At 46.0% G+C, this 12,644-nt stretch overlaps 1 protein-coding gene across 1 annotated transcript; it reads left to right on the forward strand.

The window, feature by feature from the left end:
- The first annotated feature begins 441 nt into the window (after positions 1-441).
- Positions 442-2,990, forward strand: KCNJ11 (potassium inwardly rectifying channel subfamily J member 11). The gene has a single exon (XM_054027488.1). It carries the CDS (start codon positions 1,248-1,250, stop codon positions 2,448-2,450), a length of 1,203 nt encoding a protein of 400 aa, XP_053883463.1. The 5' UTR covers positions 442-1,247; the 3' UTR covers positions 2,451-2,990.
- Positions 2,991-12,644: the final 9,654 nt, after the last annotated feature.

Below are 12,644 nucleotides of genomic sequence, written 5' to 3' on the forward strand. Positions count from 1 at the left end.
AGAATCATGGTGCTAAAAATGATCTTAATATTTAGGTTATAAATGAATTTGCCAAGTGACCTTGGTCTAGGTCTGCATTGTCCCCATCTGTTCTGCCCCTGATCTGAACCTGCTTAGGAAGTGCAACAATTTGACTAGAAACCTCCCCCTGGAAAAACTTGCCAAACCTCCCTTTTAAAAAACATTTTATTTATAATCTTGCCATGTTCCACTGCTAAAGGAAACAGCCCTTGCACAGAACAGAGCTAGCTTTCAGTACAGTAGCAGAATGTAAATATAAACAGAGCCAAACCACTCTTTTTTAATTGCAGTGCGCAGCAATGCATAACGATGGGAAATTTTTGTTTGTTAGAAGACCATTAAGCTCAAACCGAGAACCGCTGGCTATACCAGGAGCCTGTTCACAGGGCTGCATTTCAGGGCATTAAAGTCCCCGCTATTCCCTGGTGGTCACACCATCCTCTTTCCCTCACATTATTTACTCGGCTAGCTTTATTTACATCTGGCTGGGGGCGGGAGGCAGATTTCCCTTCTGCTTCGAACAGGCTGGCGATTACTGCAGGTCAGTTTCTGTCCCTGAGTAAGGACACAGAAGGAGCTGGTGCAGTGAGATCGCTGCAGGAAAATGAGCCGACGCTCGCAGGCCCACAGGGACCTGCACGGTGAGGCCCTTTGCGCGTTTCTTTCGCCCCGGCTGAAGGGGAGAGGATTTGTGTGTCCTCTGCACGCCCCGTCTCGTGACACCGGCTCTCTCGGTGTCCCCCCGCCCCGCTCCATCCACCTGAGCCGGGAATCTCTGGCGCCGAGGCGCCCCCTGGTGCTCCCCGCCTTGCACTGGGCGGCGCAGAGAGCGCTGCAGTCGTGCCAAGCGCACGGGGGCTGAGCGCACCTCTCCGTGCATCTTCCCCTTCCCGGGTGGCGGAGGGAGCTCCCCGCCTTTGGGGACAGGCCCGGACGGAGGCTCTGCATGTCCGAAGCCCTGGCTGCTGCAACCCGGAGCCGTGCACCAGAGACTACCCCTTTGCCTCCCCGTTTCCTATCCCCACCCTCCCGTGCCGCTCCCGGGGCTGTGATTGGCGTGAGCAGCTGGGGCTTACCCAGGACGGGGCCGCGGGGACGGAGGAAGAAGCCAGCCTGGCCTGGGAGCAGAGCCGGGGAAGGGCGAGTAGGAGGGTGGGGAGGATCCGCGTGTGCCTGGCTGCTCGCGGGAGCCGGCATGGAGCATCGCTGAGCGCCTCGGGGGAGCCATGCTGTCCAGGAAAGGGATCATCCCCGAGGAGTATGTGCTGACCCGCCTCGCCGAGGATGTCCCGGAGCACGCCCGCTACCGCGCCCGGGAGCGGCGGGCCAGGTTCGTGGGGAAGAACGGCACCTGCAACGTGGCCCACAAGAACATCCGGGAGCAGGGCCGCTTCCTGCAGGACGTCTTCACCACCCTGGTGGACCTCAAGTGGCCGCACACGCTGATCATCTTCACCATGACCTTCCTGTGCAGCTGGCTGCTCTTCGGCATGACCTGGTGGCTGATCGCCTTCGCCCACGGGGACCTGGACCACAGCACCCAGCTGCAGGCAGGGGGTAGCCAGACGGCTGGGGAGGAGGCCAGCGGGTTCGTGCCCTGCGTGACCAGCATCCACTCCTTCACCTCCGCCTTCCTCTTCTCCATCGAGGTGCAGGTGACCATCGGCTTTGGGGGCCGCATGGTGACTGAGGAGTGCCCGACTGCCATCCTGGTGCTGATCGTGCAGAACATCGTGGGGCTGGTGATCAACGCCATCATGCTGGGCTGCATCTTCATGAAGACGGCTCAGGCGCACCGCCGGGCCGAGACCCTCATCTTCAGCAAGCACGCAGTGATCGCCCTGCGGGAGGGCAGGCTCTGCTTCATGCTACGGGTGGGCGACCTGCGCAAGAGCATGATCATCAGCGCCACCATCCGCATGCAGGTGGTGAAGAAGACCACCAGCCTGGAGGGCGAGGTGGTGCCCCTCAACCAGATAGACATCCAGATGGAGAACCCAGTGGGGGGCAGCAACATCTTCCTGGTCTCCCCGCTCCTCATCTACCATGTGATAGACAAGAACAGCCCCCTCTACGACATCTCCCCCCTACACCTCAACCACCACGAGGACCTAGAAGTCATTGTCATCTTGGAAGGGGTGGTGGAGACCACTGGTATCACCACCCAAGCCAGGACCTCCTACCTGGCCGACGAAATCCTCTGGGGCCAAAGGTTTGTGCCCATCGTGGCCGAGGAAGATGGTAGGTACTCAGTGGACTACTCTAAGTTTGGTAAAACGGTGAAAGTGCCCACCCCTTCTTGCACTGCCAGGCAGCTGGAGGAAGACAGGAGCATCATAGACTCCATCCCATTGTCACCTAAAAGCACCAGTAGGAAGAGGTCTTTCAGGTTGAAGCCCAAATTTACCATAAGTGATGAGCCTTCCTGACACCGTTTTAGAGGAAAGATGCAATAAACAAGAACACTGAGATAGCCTCTTATTTTTCTTAGCCAGGTTGGTAGCACAAGGTGTGTGTAGTATTATTTATTGCAGGATAAATTAAAGTTAATTTTATTTTTTTAAAGGCGTGCAACATTTTTAAGCAACATTGGGTGTGGAAACATTTTGTTTTGTTGCTTGTAATTTCAATTCAGACTGTCTTGTTTATTTGCATGATCATTTTGGATGATTCATCCACACTGAATAATGCCTTTTCTTGAAAAATAAGTTTATCTGTAGCCTAGCAGGTTGCATTATTTATGGTCTTGCAATGCCTCTCAGAAAGTTAATGTTTTTAAACTGGTTTTATAAACCATCACAATACAGGAAAAAAGTCTTCAATTATAATTATTAAAGTTACCTGGAGTTTAAATAATAACAGAAAGACCATGCAGTAAGATTTGCACCCCAAAAAAGTCCAGATATGAAGGTGTCTGTTTAGGTTATGGTGCTTTATGTCTTAAAGAAATAAACTTATAGATTAATTTAGTCCATATTGTATGTTTGGATCTGTTGATTGCAAAAGCAATATGAAATGCATGCTTTTGTGCATTTTAAAACCCTTTTACAAAATAAACATTTAATATATTTAATATACATTTCTGATAGTGAATGATGCAACAATGGCTCTAAAAATATTTTGTCTTTACAAAGAACAGCAGATATTAATTGCTATGATGTGAATGAAATGTGTTGTACATAGGAAAAAATTTAATATATTAAGTGGCTGTATTTAAGAAAACAAACAAAAACCCTGCCACAATGAAGTAGGATACATATGAAAATTCATCTCCCAATCCTACACATCAGAGTAAATGCCATCAAATAAGGAGGAAATTAAATAAGATCAGAGATCTTATATAGAAAGTCATCTTAAAAGATGCAGAAGAGCAGACCCAAATTACATTGAACAATACTTGAATGCAATCAGCAACAACTTTTAATTTTTTTTTCAGGTTTAAAAATGACGTTAGTGTGATTTGTGGTCATGAAAAGGAGGGACATATAGGACAATGCAATCCACTTCCTGGGTGCCATGTCACCTTTGTTTCCTTTTCACTTAGGGTCTGAGCCTAAATTCCCCTCATACCTTAAATTCTCCCTGCCTATATTGGTTTTGTGTGTGCTGTTAATACAGGATCAGGCACTTAATGGAAAACAAACTATCCATATTCATACAATGAATTCACTCAGTTTACAAATAGAAGAGAGAAAACTGGATAGCCAGTCCATATTAGCCTGATCCTGTAAATTCTCTACATGAGGAACCCTCCATTAATAACAATAGCATTTCCTGTGTGGCAGACTTGCAGTATAGGACCCTGATAATGCAATTTACAATATATTGTTTACAAATACTGCAAACTGTCATTGAAGTGAAAGGGAATTTGGTCTAAGCCTGAGCAGGGACTGGGCCCACACTAGTGACAGAAGTTGTGTGGTGGTGATATTTCATAAGAAGCTGTGAGAACATAGGGTTACCATTCATCCGGATTTACCCGGACATGTCCTCCTTTTTGTGCTAAAAATAGCGTCGGGGGGAATTTGTAAAGCACTCACAATGTCCGGGATTTCCCCCTCCCCCGGCACAGCAGAGCGAGCGGCTGGGAGGGCTGCAGGAAAGTCCCGGGCTGGACTCCGGAGCAGCTGGAGAGGAGCTCCGCCCTGCATTCTGAGCAAGTGTCTCAGCACAAAGTGCAGCCCTCCCCTTTTGCAACTGGGAGCGGTTTCTGCCATGCAGGGTAGCAAAACGGGAGCGAGAGCACTTTGTGCTGATACAAGGGCAGCTCTCCCCTGCAACCCGGTCCGGACCAGGGACCGGGTTTTGTTGTGCAGGGCCAGGGACCGGGTTTTGTTGTGCTGGGGAGCTCAGCCACGTGTCCGGCTCGCACAGAGCCCAACACCCTGTTCTGAGCAGCAGGGTAAGGGGGGGCAGGAGAAGGGGCAGGGAGGTTCTGGAGGGGGCAGTCAAGAAACGGGGGGGGGGCTTTTTGGGGGGAGTGGAGAAAGTTTTGGGCAGTCAGGGTACAGGTAGGGGGTAGGGTCCTGGTGGGCAGTTGGGGGGGGGGTCTTAGGAGGGGGCAGTTAGGGGACAAGGAACAGGGAGTCTTAGGTAGGGGGTGGGGTTCTGGAGGGCAGTTAGGAGCAGGGGTCCCAGGAGGGGGCAGTCAGGGGACAAGGAGCGGGGGGGGTAGGGGGCTGGGAGTTCTGGGGGGGAGCTGTCAGGGGGCAGGGATGGGGAGAGGGATCGGAGCAGTCAGGGGACAGGGAGCAGAGGGGTTTAGATGGGTTGGGAGTTCTGGGGGGGGCTGTCAGGGGGCAGGAGTGCGGAGAGGGATCGGAGCAGTCAGGGGACAGGGAGCAGAGGGGTTTAGATGGGTTGGGAGTTCTGGGGGGGGCTGTCAGGGGGTGGGGAGTGGTTGGATGGGGCGTGGGAGTCCCAGGGGTCTGTCTGGGGGTGGGGGTGTGGATAAAGGTTGGGGCTGTCAGGGGACAAGAGGCAGGGAGGCTTAGATAGTCCTGGGGGGCAGTTAGGGGCAGGGGTCCCAGGAGGGGGTAGTCAGGGGACAAGGAACGGGGGGAGGGTTGGGAGGTCAGGGGGGGTGGGAAGTGGGAGGGGCTAGGGCGGGGCTCCTCCCGTCCTCTTTTTTGCTCGCTGAAATATGGTAACCCTAACTTACATTACTAACGGTCTTTTATTCAAAGGAGTTTCAGTGTGACAACTTTTTGTCTCTTATGCACTAGATAACTCCGAAAACAATTTGTGTTAGCGTTGCTCTGCTCAATTTTTTTAGACTTCTCTGTATCATAACACATTCATGCAAGCTAAGGTCAAAAGGGAAAAGGAAAGTTGCGTATTCACTAAATAAGCATCTATGGTAAAAATGAAATGCAATTCCAGAAATAAAATCTCAGTCCATTTTAAAATATTAGAAATACTATTTATTTTAATGTATTTAATGTATTTAAGTATCTTACTAGTTGCATATTTTAGCAATATTAAGGCTTGCACTGGCACTATCCAGGCTGCCAGCTAAATGAATGCTTAGGAGCATGTAAATATGTGTCTAATTTTCCAAAGGGTTAACACACTTCTTATTATTTGTACAGTGCTAAAAGTATAGTAGGTGTTTCACAATGAGAAGACAAGGTCCCTGTCCAGAACAGCTTATGATCAAAATAGGACTAATGTATAGCAGTATGCAAGGAAAATTTGAACATATACATTTTATATTTTGGTAAAACAAAAACAAATGCAACATTTAAAAAAAAAAGGAAAAGCCTAAAAAATGTTTTTGGTGGTTGTTACTTTTTTTAAATTCAATTTAATTGCAATGTTATTTGCCTACCCTTTGTTTTACTGACTCTGTGCCATTCTGCTCCTGAAAGGTAGTTCTGCATGTTTCTCCTAGGTGCAGGTGGAAAGCGTATGCCCCTTTGAAAATATACTCTTCTGTTTACCACTTGTCACTATTCTACCATCCTGTCATTATACAATGCATAGATAAATATCAGTAGGGGAATTTCAAATGACCTGAAAAGTCATTATCTTTTCTCTATTGTGCCTTATATCAGTGAATAAGAGATACTTGTAGATGTTTATTGGAAATTATTTGGAAGCTGTCATTACACTAAAGCGTTTTTTAGGATTTGGCCTACATGAGAAGCAATTTAAGCAACACTAGCATGCAAGTGCCCATGATTCTTCTTCCCTTAAGGGAATCTGTATTACTCAAGCTACACGGATTCTCTTTGTTTTCTGTGAGATGAGGAGGGTGAAGCTGGGAGGAGGAGCTTGCTGTTACTGAACTGTTTTCAGGACCATCTTTTGTGTATCTTTGCAAGAAACCTCCTAGTTTTCTCCAGTGCTGGAGTAACAGATGCCAAAGAAAGGAATCTCAAGGAAGAGAATGAAAAAGAAAGGAATCACAAAATAATGGTTTCTGTGGCTTTAACCAAGATTTTCGTGAATTTAACCAAGACTTTCATAAATCTGTTTTCAGTCTTTTATTTTTCTCAGTTTAAATTCTCCTCTTCTTTAGAGGTATTAAACACATAAAAAAGAAATTTCAGAGTCAAAAGTCGTGGGGAAAAAAGTTAAATGTTTAAAAGTGCCTCCGGACATTAAAATTTTGTGAAGAACATTTTATTTTGTTGCCATCAACTGTTATTTACAAGGGATGTGAGAACACCCAAAATCTGAAACTTTCCGTGAGTTTGGGTTTACACTGACAAAGTACATTCTCTCTTTTAGTGGTCCGATTAAAGCTTTAGTGCTATCATTCTGTATGGAAAAAAATTTATCTTAGCATGAAGCTAAATGACTTCTTCTATTGCTGTAGTCCACAAGTGGGGGTTTTGAACTCTCCGAGAGTCCCCTGGATATCTGATGGGGGTAATCCCTAGCAGGTACCCTGAAGTGGCCCATTAACGGTTATTACGTTATGAGAAACTCACAGTTCATGCTGCTTAGTGCTCTATTTGGCAATATTGAGCAGGGTAAATTAAAATGATGAAAGAAAGGATCCAGTTCTGCAAAAACGTACACGAGGAACTTTATTCACAAATACATTCAGTGCCATTTAACTCAGGACCATGCCCTGAATAAGTCTCTGTGTTTGTGAAAAGCCAAGTGTCATGACTCAGATATTAATATATTATAGCAATAAGGGGGTGGAGAAGATTAAATTTAACAGATGGGATTATAAGAAAAAACAGGTGAATCATGTTCATAAAAATCAATTAAAAGCTAGTCAAGGTATTTGTCATAGTTTTAACATAATTTTTAGTCACTGTTAATAAGAATAATTGGCCCTGTTGTGCCATCAATTTTATGCAGAGCTCCCCATTGAAATCAATAGGCATTATGTTTTTTAAATGATAGCATTATAGCGCCCAATATTCATTATAAATGGCCCTGCCGCAAAGCACTGATGGACAAGTCATAATAATATAGTATAAAACACAATACAAATGTCAATATTATAACTATCTGCAACAAAAAACATTAAAAACCAGAAGCAAACTCAGGCAGATGCATGTGGCAGCTGGGGACAAGGGAAGGTCCAATAGCCGTCATAGCAAATATATTTTTAAAATACTTCTTTAAAAGAATATGATAGGAGAGGAACTGAGACAGATATCAAGGAGGAGTAAGTGTCATGCCTCGGCAGTCACCACAACAAAGGCTTGATCAGCTGCTGACCTAAGCTGAGATGCCTGAATACCGAAAAGGTGGATGAGATGGTCAGGAGACAGGAGCAGGTTAAGCGAGATAATATAAACTGTAATGGGCTTTGATTTTGAATTGGCCTTGCTGGTTTTTAATCTACCCTTTATAGAAGTCATAATAGAGAATGCAGGTCAGACGTAATATGATCACAGTTGCTCAAACCAGTGAGTAAACGCATTGCTGCATTCTGCACAAGCTTCATGCGACGGAGGAGCCCTGCTGGAAATCTTGTTGGGAGGGAACCGCAGTAGTTGAGTCTCATGATTGGCTATTTATTCCTAGTTAATAATGTAATACTAATTATAATCAACAGAATGTGCATTGAAGTTGTAATTGTTTCTTTAAGATTTTCCCTATCCCCCTCTCTCTCTTTCACACACACCAACATATGCTGGTTAAGTATTGTAGGGCTGCTGGCACAGATTTGATGTTGTGAAAAAAGCACTGAAGAATTTGTTTCCAAAAAAACAACCATAAGAATTACATAGATTTCAGCAACACAGAAAACAGTTATGTGAAATATCAAGACTCTCGCCTGTCACTGATTCTTACTAATAAAACTTAAAGAATTAGTGGCCTATTAATATCAATTGGATATTAATAAGGTCTAACAAAGCATCTTGTTTTGTTCATGTTGCAGTGCATTGTGGGAGGGAGTGTGGTTTAGATACTGGGGAATGGGTCGGGGTGGGGGTCAGTAATCCTGCGCTCTAGTCACATCTCAGTTACTTATTTGGTGCTTTGCTATAGTCACTGAAGCCTTAATCCTGCAAGCTGTTCTGCACAGGTGGATTCTATGTCCACCCAGAGCTCTTTGACACCTTGCTACAGGGGTCTGCCCATGTGTTTTTACGGGAATGCGCCTAACACGCAGATCACCAGTGTGTAGGATTTGCCTCCATTAACATATCTGTAAAATGGTGATAACCATTGTCTGGGTGTTTAAACCCCAGTTATCACCATCCTGTCTAAGCACTTGCACACCTCCCACAGGTGTGTGAGGCTTAGCTGATGCTTAGCAGTCTGTGAGCTTTTGATGAAAGATGCCCTGTTAGTTGTATTAATTAATATATGTACTGTGTCTCCGTGCCCCAGCCAGGAGCAGGGCCCTAGTGTGCTAAGTGCTGTACACACATATAATGAAAAAATGACCCTGCTCAAATGTGTTTACAAGCAAAGGCTGAGGCAGGAGACAACAGTTGGATACCACAAACAGACAGGGGGAGCATAAGGGAATGTTGAGACAGTGATGTGACTAGTGACTAAGCATTGGTTATAGCGTATCGGCTGCCTAGCCATGGTCAGGTAGTTTGTGGGTATCATAACACGGGGGTTTTCAGGAGGTTATAGTAGTGGCTTTGTGGATTTTTTATGAGTTCCCTCTAGAATGAAAAGAATTATTAGTAATGTTGGCTTTAGAGGTGGGACAAATGTGGATGAAGCCTCTGCAGTTGTAGGTCCCAAAGGCAGTGTGATGACTCTACTAAGGAGTAAATCTGCTGCTCTTCTGACCCTTGCACTGGTGGGCTATAGGTTGCCAAGACAAGCAGGTTCCATGCCAGTTGGGGGGATGGTTGCAGAGAGAGGTAGGGAGTCTGAGGGTGGTCAGGGAGGAGTGTAAAAAGGCAGTTGGAGACCAAGAGGGACAGGCTGAAGGGAGCTGTTCCTGGGCAGCTGGGCTGTGATGACTGAACTAAAGAAGAGAGGAAAGCCTGTCTAGTGGTTAGGGCAATAGCTTGGGACTACTGCCATATTCCCTGCTCCTCCACAGATTTCCTGTGTGACGTTGAACAAGTCACTTAGTCATGCTGTGTCTCAGTTCCCCATCTGTGACACTGGTATTTTAATGCTCCTTAACCACACAAGAGTGTCATAAACATAAATACGTTAAAGTGTGTGAAACGCTCAGATACTATGGTAATGGGGGATGAGGGGCATAAGCTCGGGCAGTCCCTGCAGAGCAGATTGCCTGCTTGTGGTTTGTGACTCCCTCTGCTGAAAACCAGCAACATTTAATGTATATAGTGTGAATGAATAAATCACACTAGAAGATGCCTGACTCCATGAACTCCAATTTCACTAGCAATGGAAACTGACCTGCTGCGAGGCCCTGAAATTAAAGGTAAGAGTCAATGATTCCCCTATAGTGCCCCGTTTGTGTATCATCTTCCCTCGGCAGTTAATGCTATGGGGCTGGGAACAACAGGAAGAAAATAAGATTTTATGTTTTTAACTAGGTGGAAGATGGAAACAATGAAAGCGAGGGGGCCATGAGGATGGAGTGACAGGACTCATGGGAAGAAGGGATTTTTAAATAACGCATTTCTCTTCCTCGCCCTCCTCCCCCTTGCAGTGCCACACTTGTGTTTCCTCTAAAATTTGCAAGATCAGCACTGATTAGTGGCACTCTCTGCATTTTGACCTCACACACTGGCTTCCATTTGGTCATATATAACTGCCCCAATTTGAGAAGTGTAAAAGACCATGTCCACAGTATATAGAAGCACAACAGGCCTGATACAAAGCCGATGTAAGTCAATAGAAAAACTCTCATAGACTTCAGTGGGCTTTTGATCAGACCCAAAGGGCCTAACCTGTCTAACTTCACGCAAACATATAGTCTCATTGAAGTCCGTGGTGAGGAGTTAACCCAAAGACAGAAAACTGAGGGGCCAGTCCTGCAGTCGTTACTCAAGCGAAGCTACCACTGAGATCAATGAGAACTTTGCCTGAAAAAAGACTAGGAAAATATTTCAGGCTTTACGTCCTACAAGATTATATGAAGTGTGTTCAAAATGTCTGGTGGGTGTTTTGTTCAGTGTGTGTAACAAATGACTCTGTGTACTATTTTTGATGTTAGCAACAGGAGAAAGATACGTGATACAAACCTATACACCCTCGTCCAAGCTGTGCTATTAAAAGAGCAGAAGACATTCTTGAGAGTGTCTAGATATCACCATCTCTTAGCCGTGCTGGGGGTTTATGAGTTGCTCTATGCAGTTCTGGCTTACCGAGACATTTTCAAACCACCCAGAGGCAGAAACACAATAAAGCTTTAAAGAACTGTCACACATGTGAGTCTGTAATGACAGACTTGGAGGAATTCCCCAAGGCAGAGCACTTGCAGGCTCTCTTTACTCCGTTTCCTGTTTGTCTTCTGACACACCTATTAATACTGAGTTCAGTCAGCAGATTAAAATATCTGCACTTACCCATAGACAGTAACTCTCTGAGGGCTACATGTTTCCTACCTGCCTCCTTTCCTGCCAAGGAGAGGGGGGTCTAGGTGACCCTGACCTGGGCTGTAGCCTGCATCCCATCAGAGCTGACCTCTCCAGTCCTGCCTTGTGCTTTTCTGACATGGGAGAGGAGGGCCGGGGGACCCCCCAGCCAGACTAGGCTCTAAGGAAAACTGCACTCTTCCCACATAGCCAGATAGGCTCCCAGTGGGACACTGGATATGGGAAGCAAGGGACACAGACCATTCCTTTCATCTGTTTTTGTCAGCCTAGCTCTCTCTCTCTGAAGCCTGAAGGGGCAGCAACTGCTGCAAACACCTCAGAAGGAGAAACAGAGCTGAAGGAGACAGTCTCCCCAGAAATCAAATGCAGCCCTGGGACATGACTGGAATTACATGGACACATTTTTGAGCTGAAGTATTAGTCAGAAATTTGAAATAAAGTCTGGAATTTTCCCCAGCAAAGTTCTGCAGCAGGAAGATCTGGCTTAGCTGCCAACCACTGAGGAGGCAGAAAAAATTGAAGTGAACTGTGTGGTGTTCAGGAATCACTCTGTGACCAAGTTGCTTGAAAGAGATCCTCTCCATTCCAACTGTCCCTAACAGAATACGGGTTTCTGCAGCACCCCACCCCAACCTTCCTGTCTGGGGAGCTAATCCACTTCAAGGGACAGTTCCAATGCCTGACAGGTGGTGGTTCTGCCCCCAGGCAGGCTCAAGTACCCATTGTAATGGATCTATGGACCTGAGCACTCAAAATACATTTTCTAGTAAGCACAGATACATTTTCCTAAAATGGTTTGGCAGAGATAGGGCCTGCTGTAGAGACACACTCATAGACTGAGCATTTGGGAAACTCTTGGCCAAATCCCACAGAGTCTGCACCAGCTGCACAAAATTCTCATCCCTCAGTCTGCCAGCCATGGCTGGCCTGGTTTCCATGGTACCATTGGCTCCCAGGGCTACAACAGCAGTATTCTCTGATCCATGATGTAGTCGAGACCACAGAGGGCTATTTAATGTACTTCTAAGCAGAAATATTTTGTTATTTACATGGAAGTAGACTTGCCTTGGAGGGGGCAAGGTGCTTAGCCCCTTTCCCCTGAAATCTCCCTGCTTTATGACTGCCTAGTGAGCAATGTGACCCTTCTTTATCTTGGGAACCTTTCTGAGCATGCTGTCTTGATAGCTGGCCTTTTTAATCTGGGAGAGCAAGCCAGCTGTGCCCCTAAAGGAGCAATTTGGTCTTCAACAACTACAGGTTGCAACTCCTTCTCACCTTTCCAGCTAGTGAGTATTTAACTCTTCTTGTATGGTTGTTTTTTTTTTTTTTCTTTTCATTTTCTCTTTGCCCTGAGAAGCTGGTAAATAATCTCACAGATATGTAAACAAATTGAACAATGTCTCTTGTTTGAGGTCCTGTTCATTTAAGATAATTACATTTTTAACCCCAAAAGCTACTGGAATGCATACACAACACTGGGGTAAGATGTGGGTGGCTAGTACTCTCAACACCCCTTTGCTGATTTGGAGAATTAGCCCTGGAAGGGGTTTTTTTGTTTTGTTTTGGGGGCAGATGTCAGTAGCTCTGCTGTTGGGTTGGAAACCAGTAGCTTGGAAGACAGGCTGAGTGGGAAGATAGATCCAAAGGCAAAAGGGTAGGGATTGGCAG

The sequence above is a fragment of the Malaclemys terrapin genome, chromosome 4, assembly GCF_027887155.1.
Source record: "Malaclemys terrapin pileata isolate rMalTer1 chromosome 4, rMalTer1.hap1, whole genome shotgun sequence".
In the NCBI taxonomy this organism is placed as follows: Eukaryota; Metazoa; Chordata; order Testudines; family Emydidae; genus Malaclemys; species Malaclemys terrapin.

Coding starts and splice junctions, on each gene's coding strand:
- KCNJ11 (XM_054027488.1), top strand. CDS start 1,248: ATGCTGTCCAGGAAAGGGATCATCCCCGAGGAGTATGTGCTGACCCGC.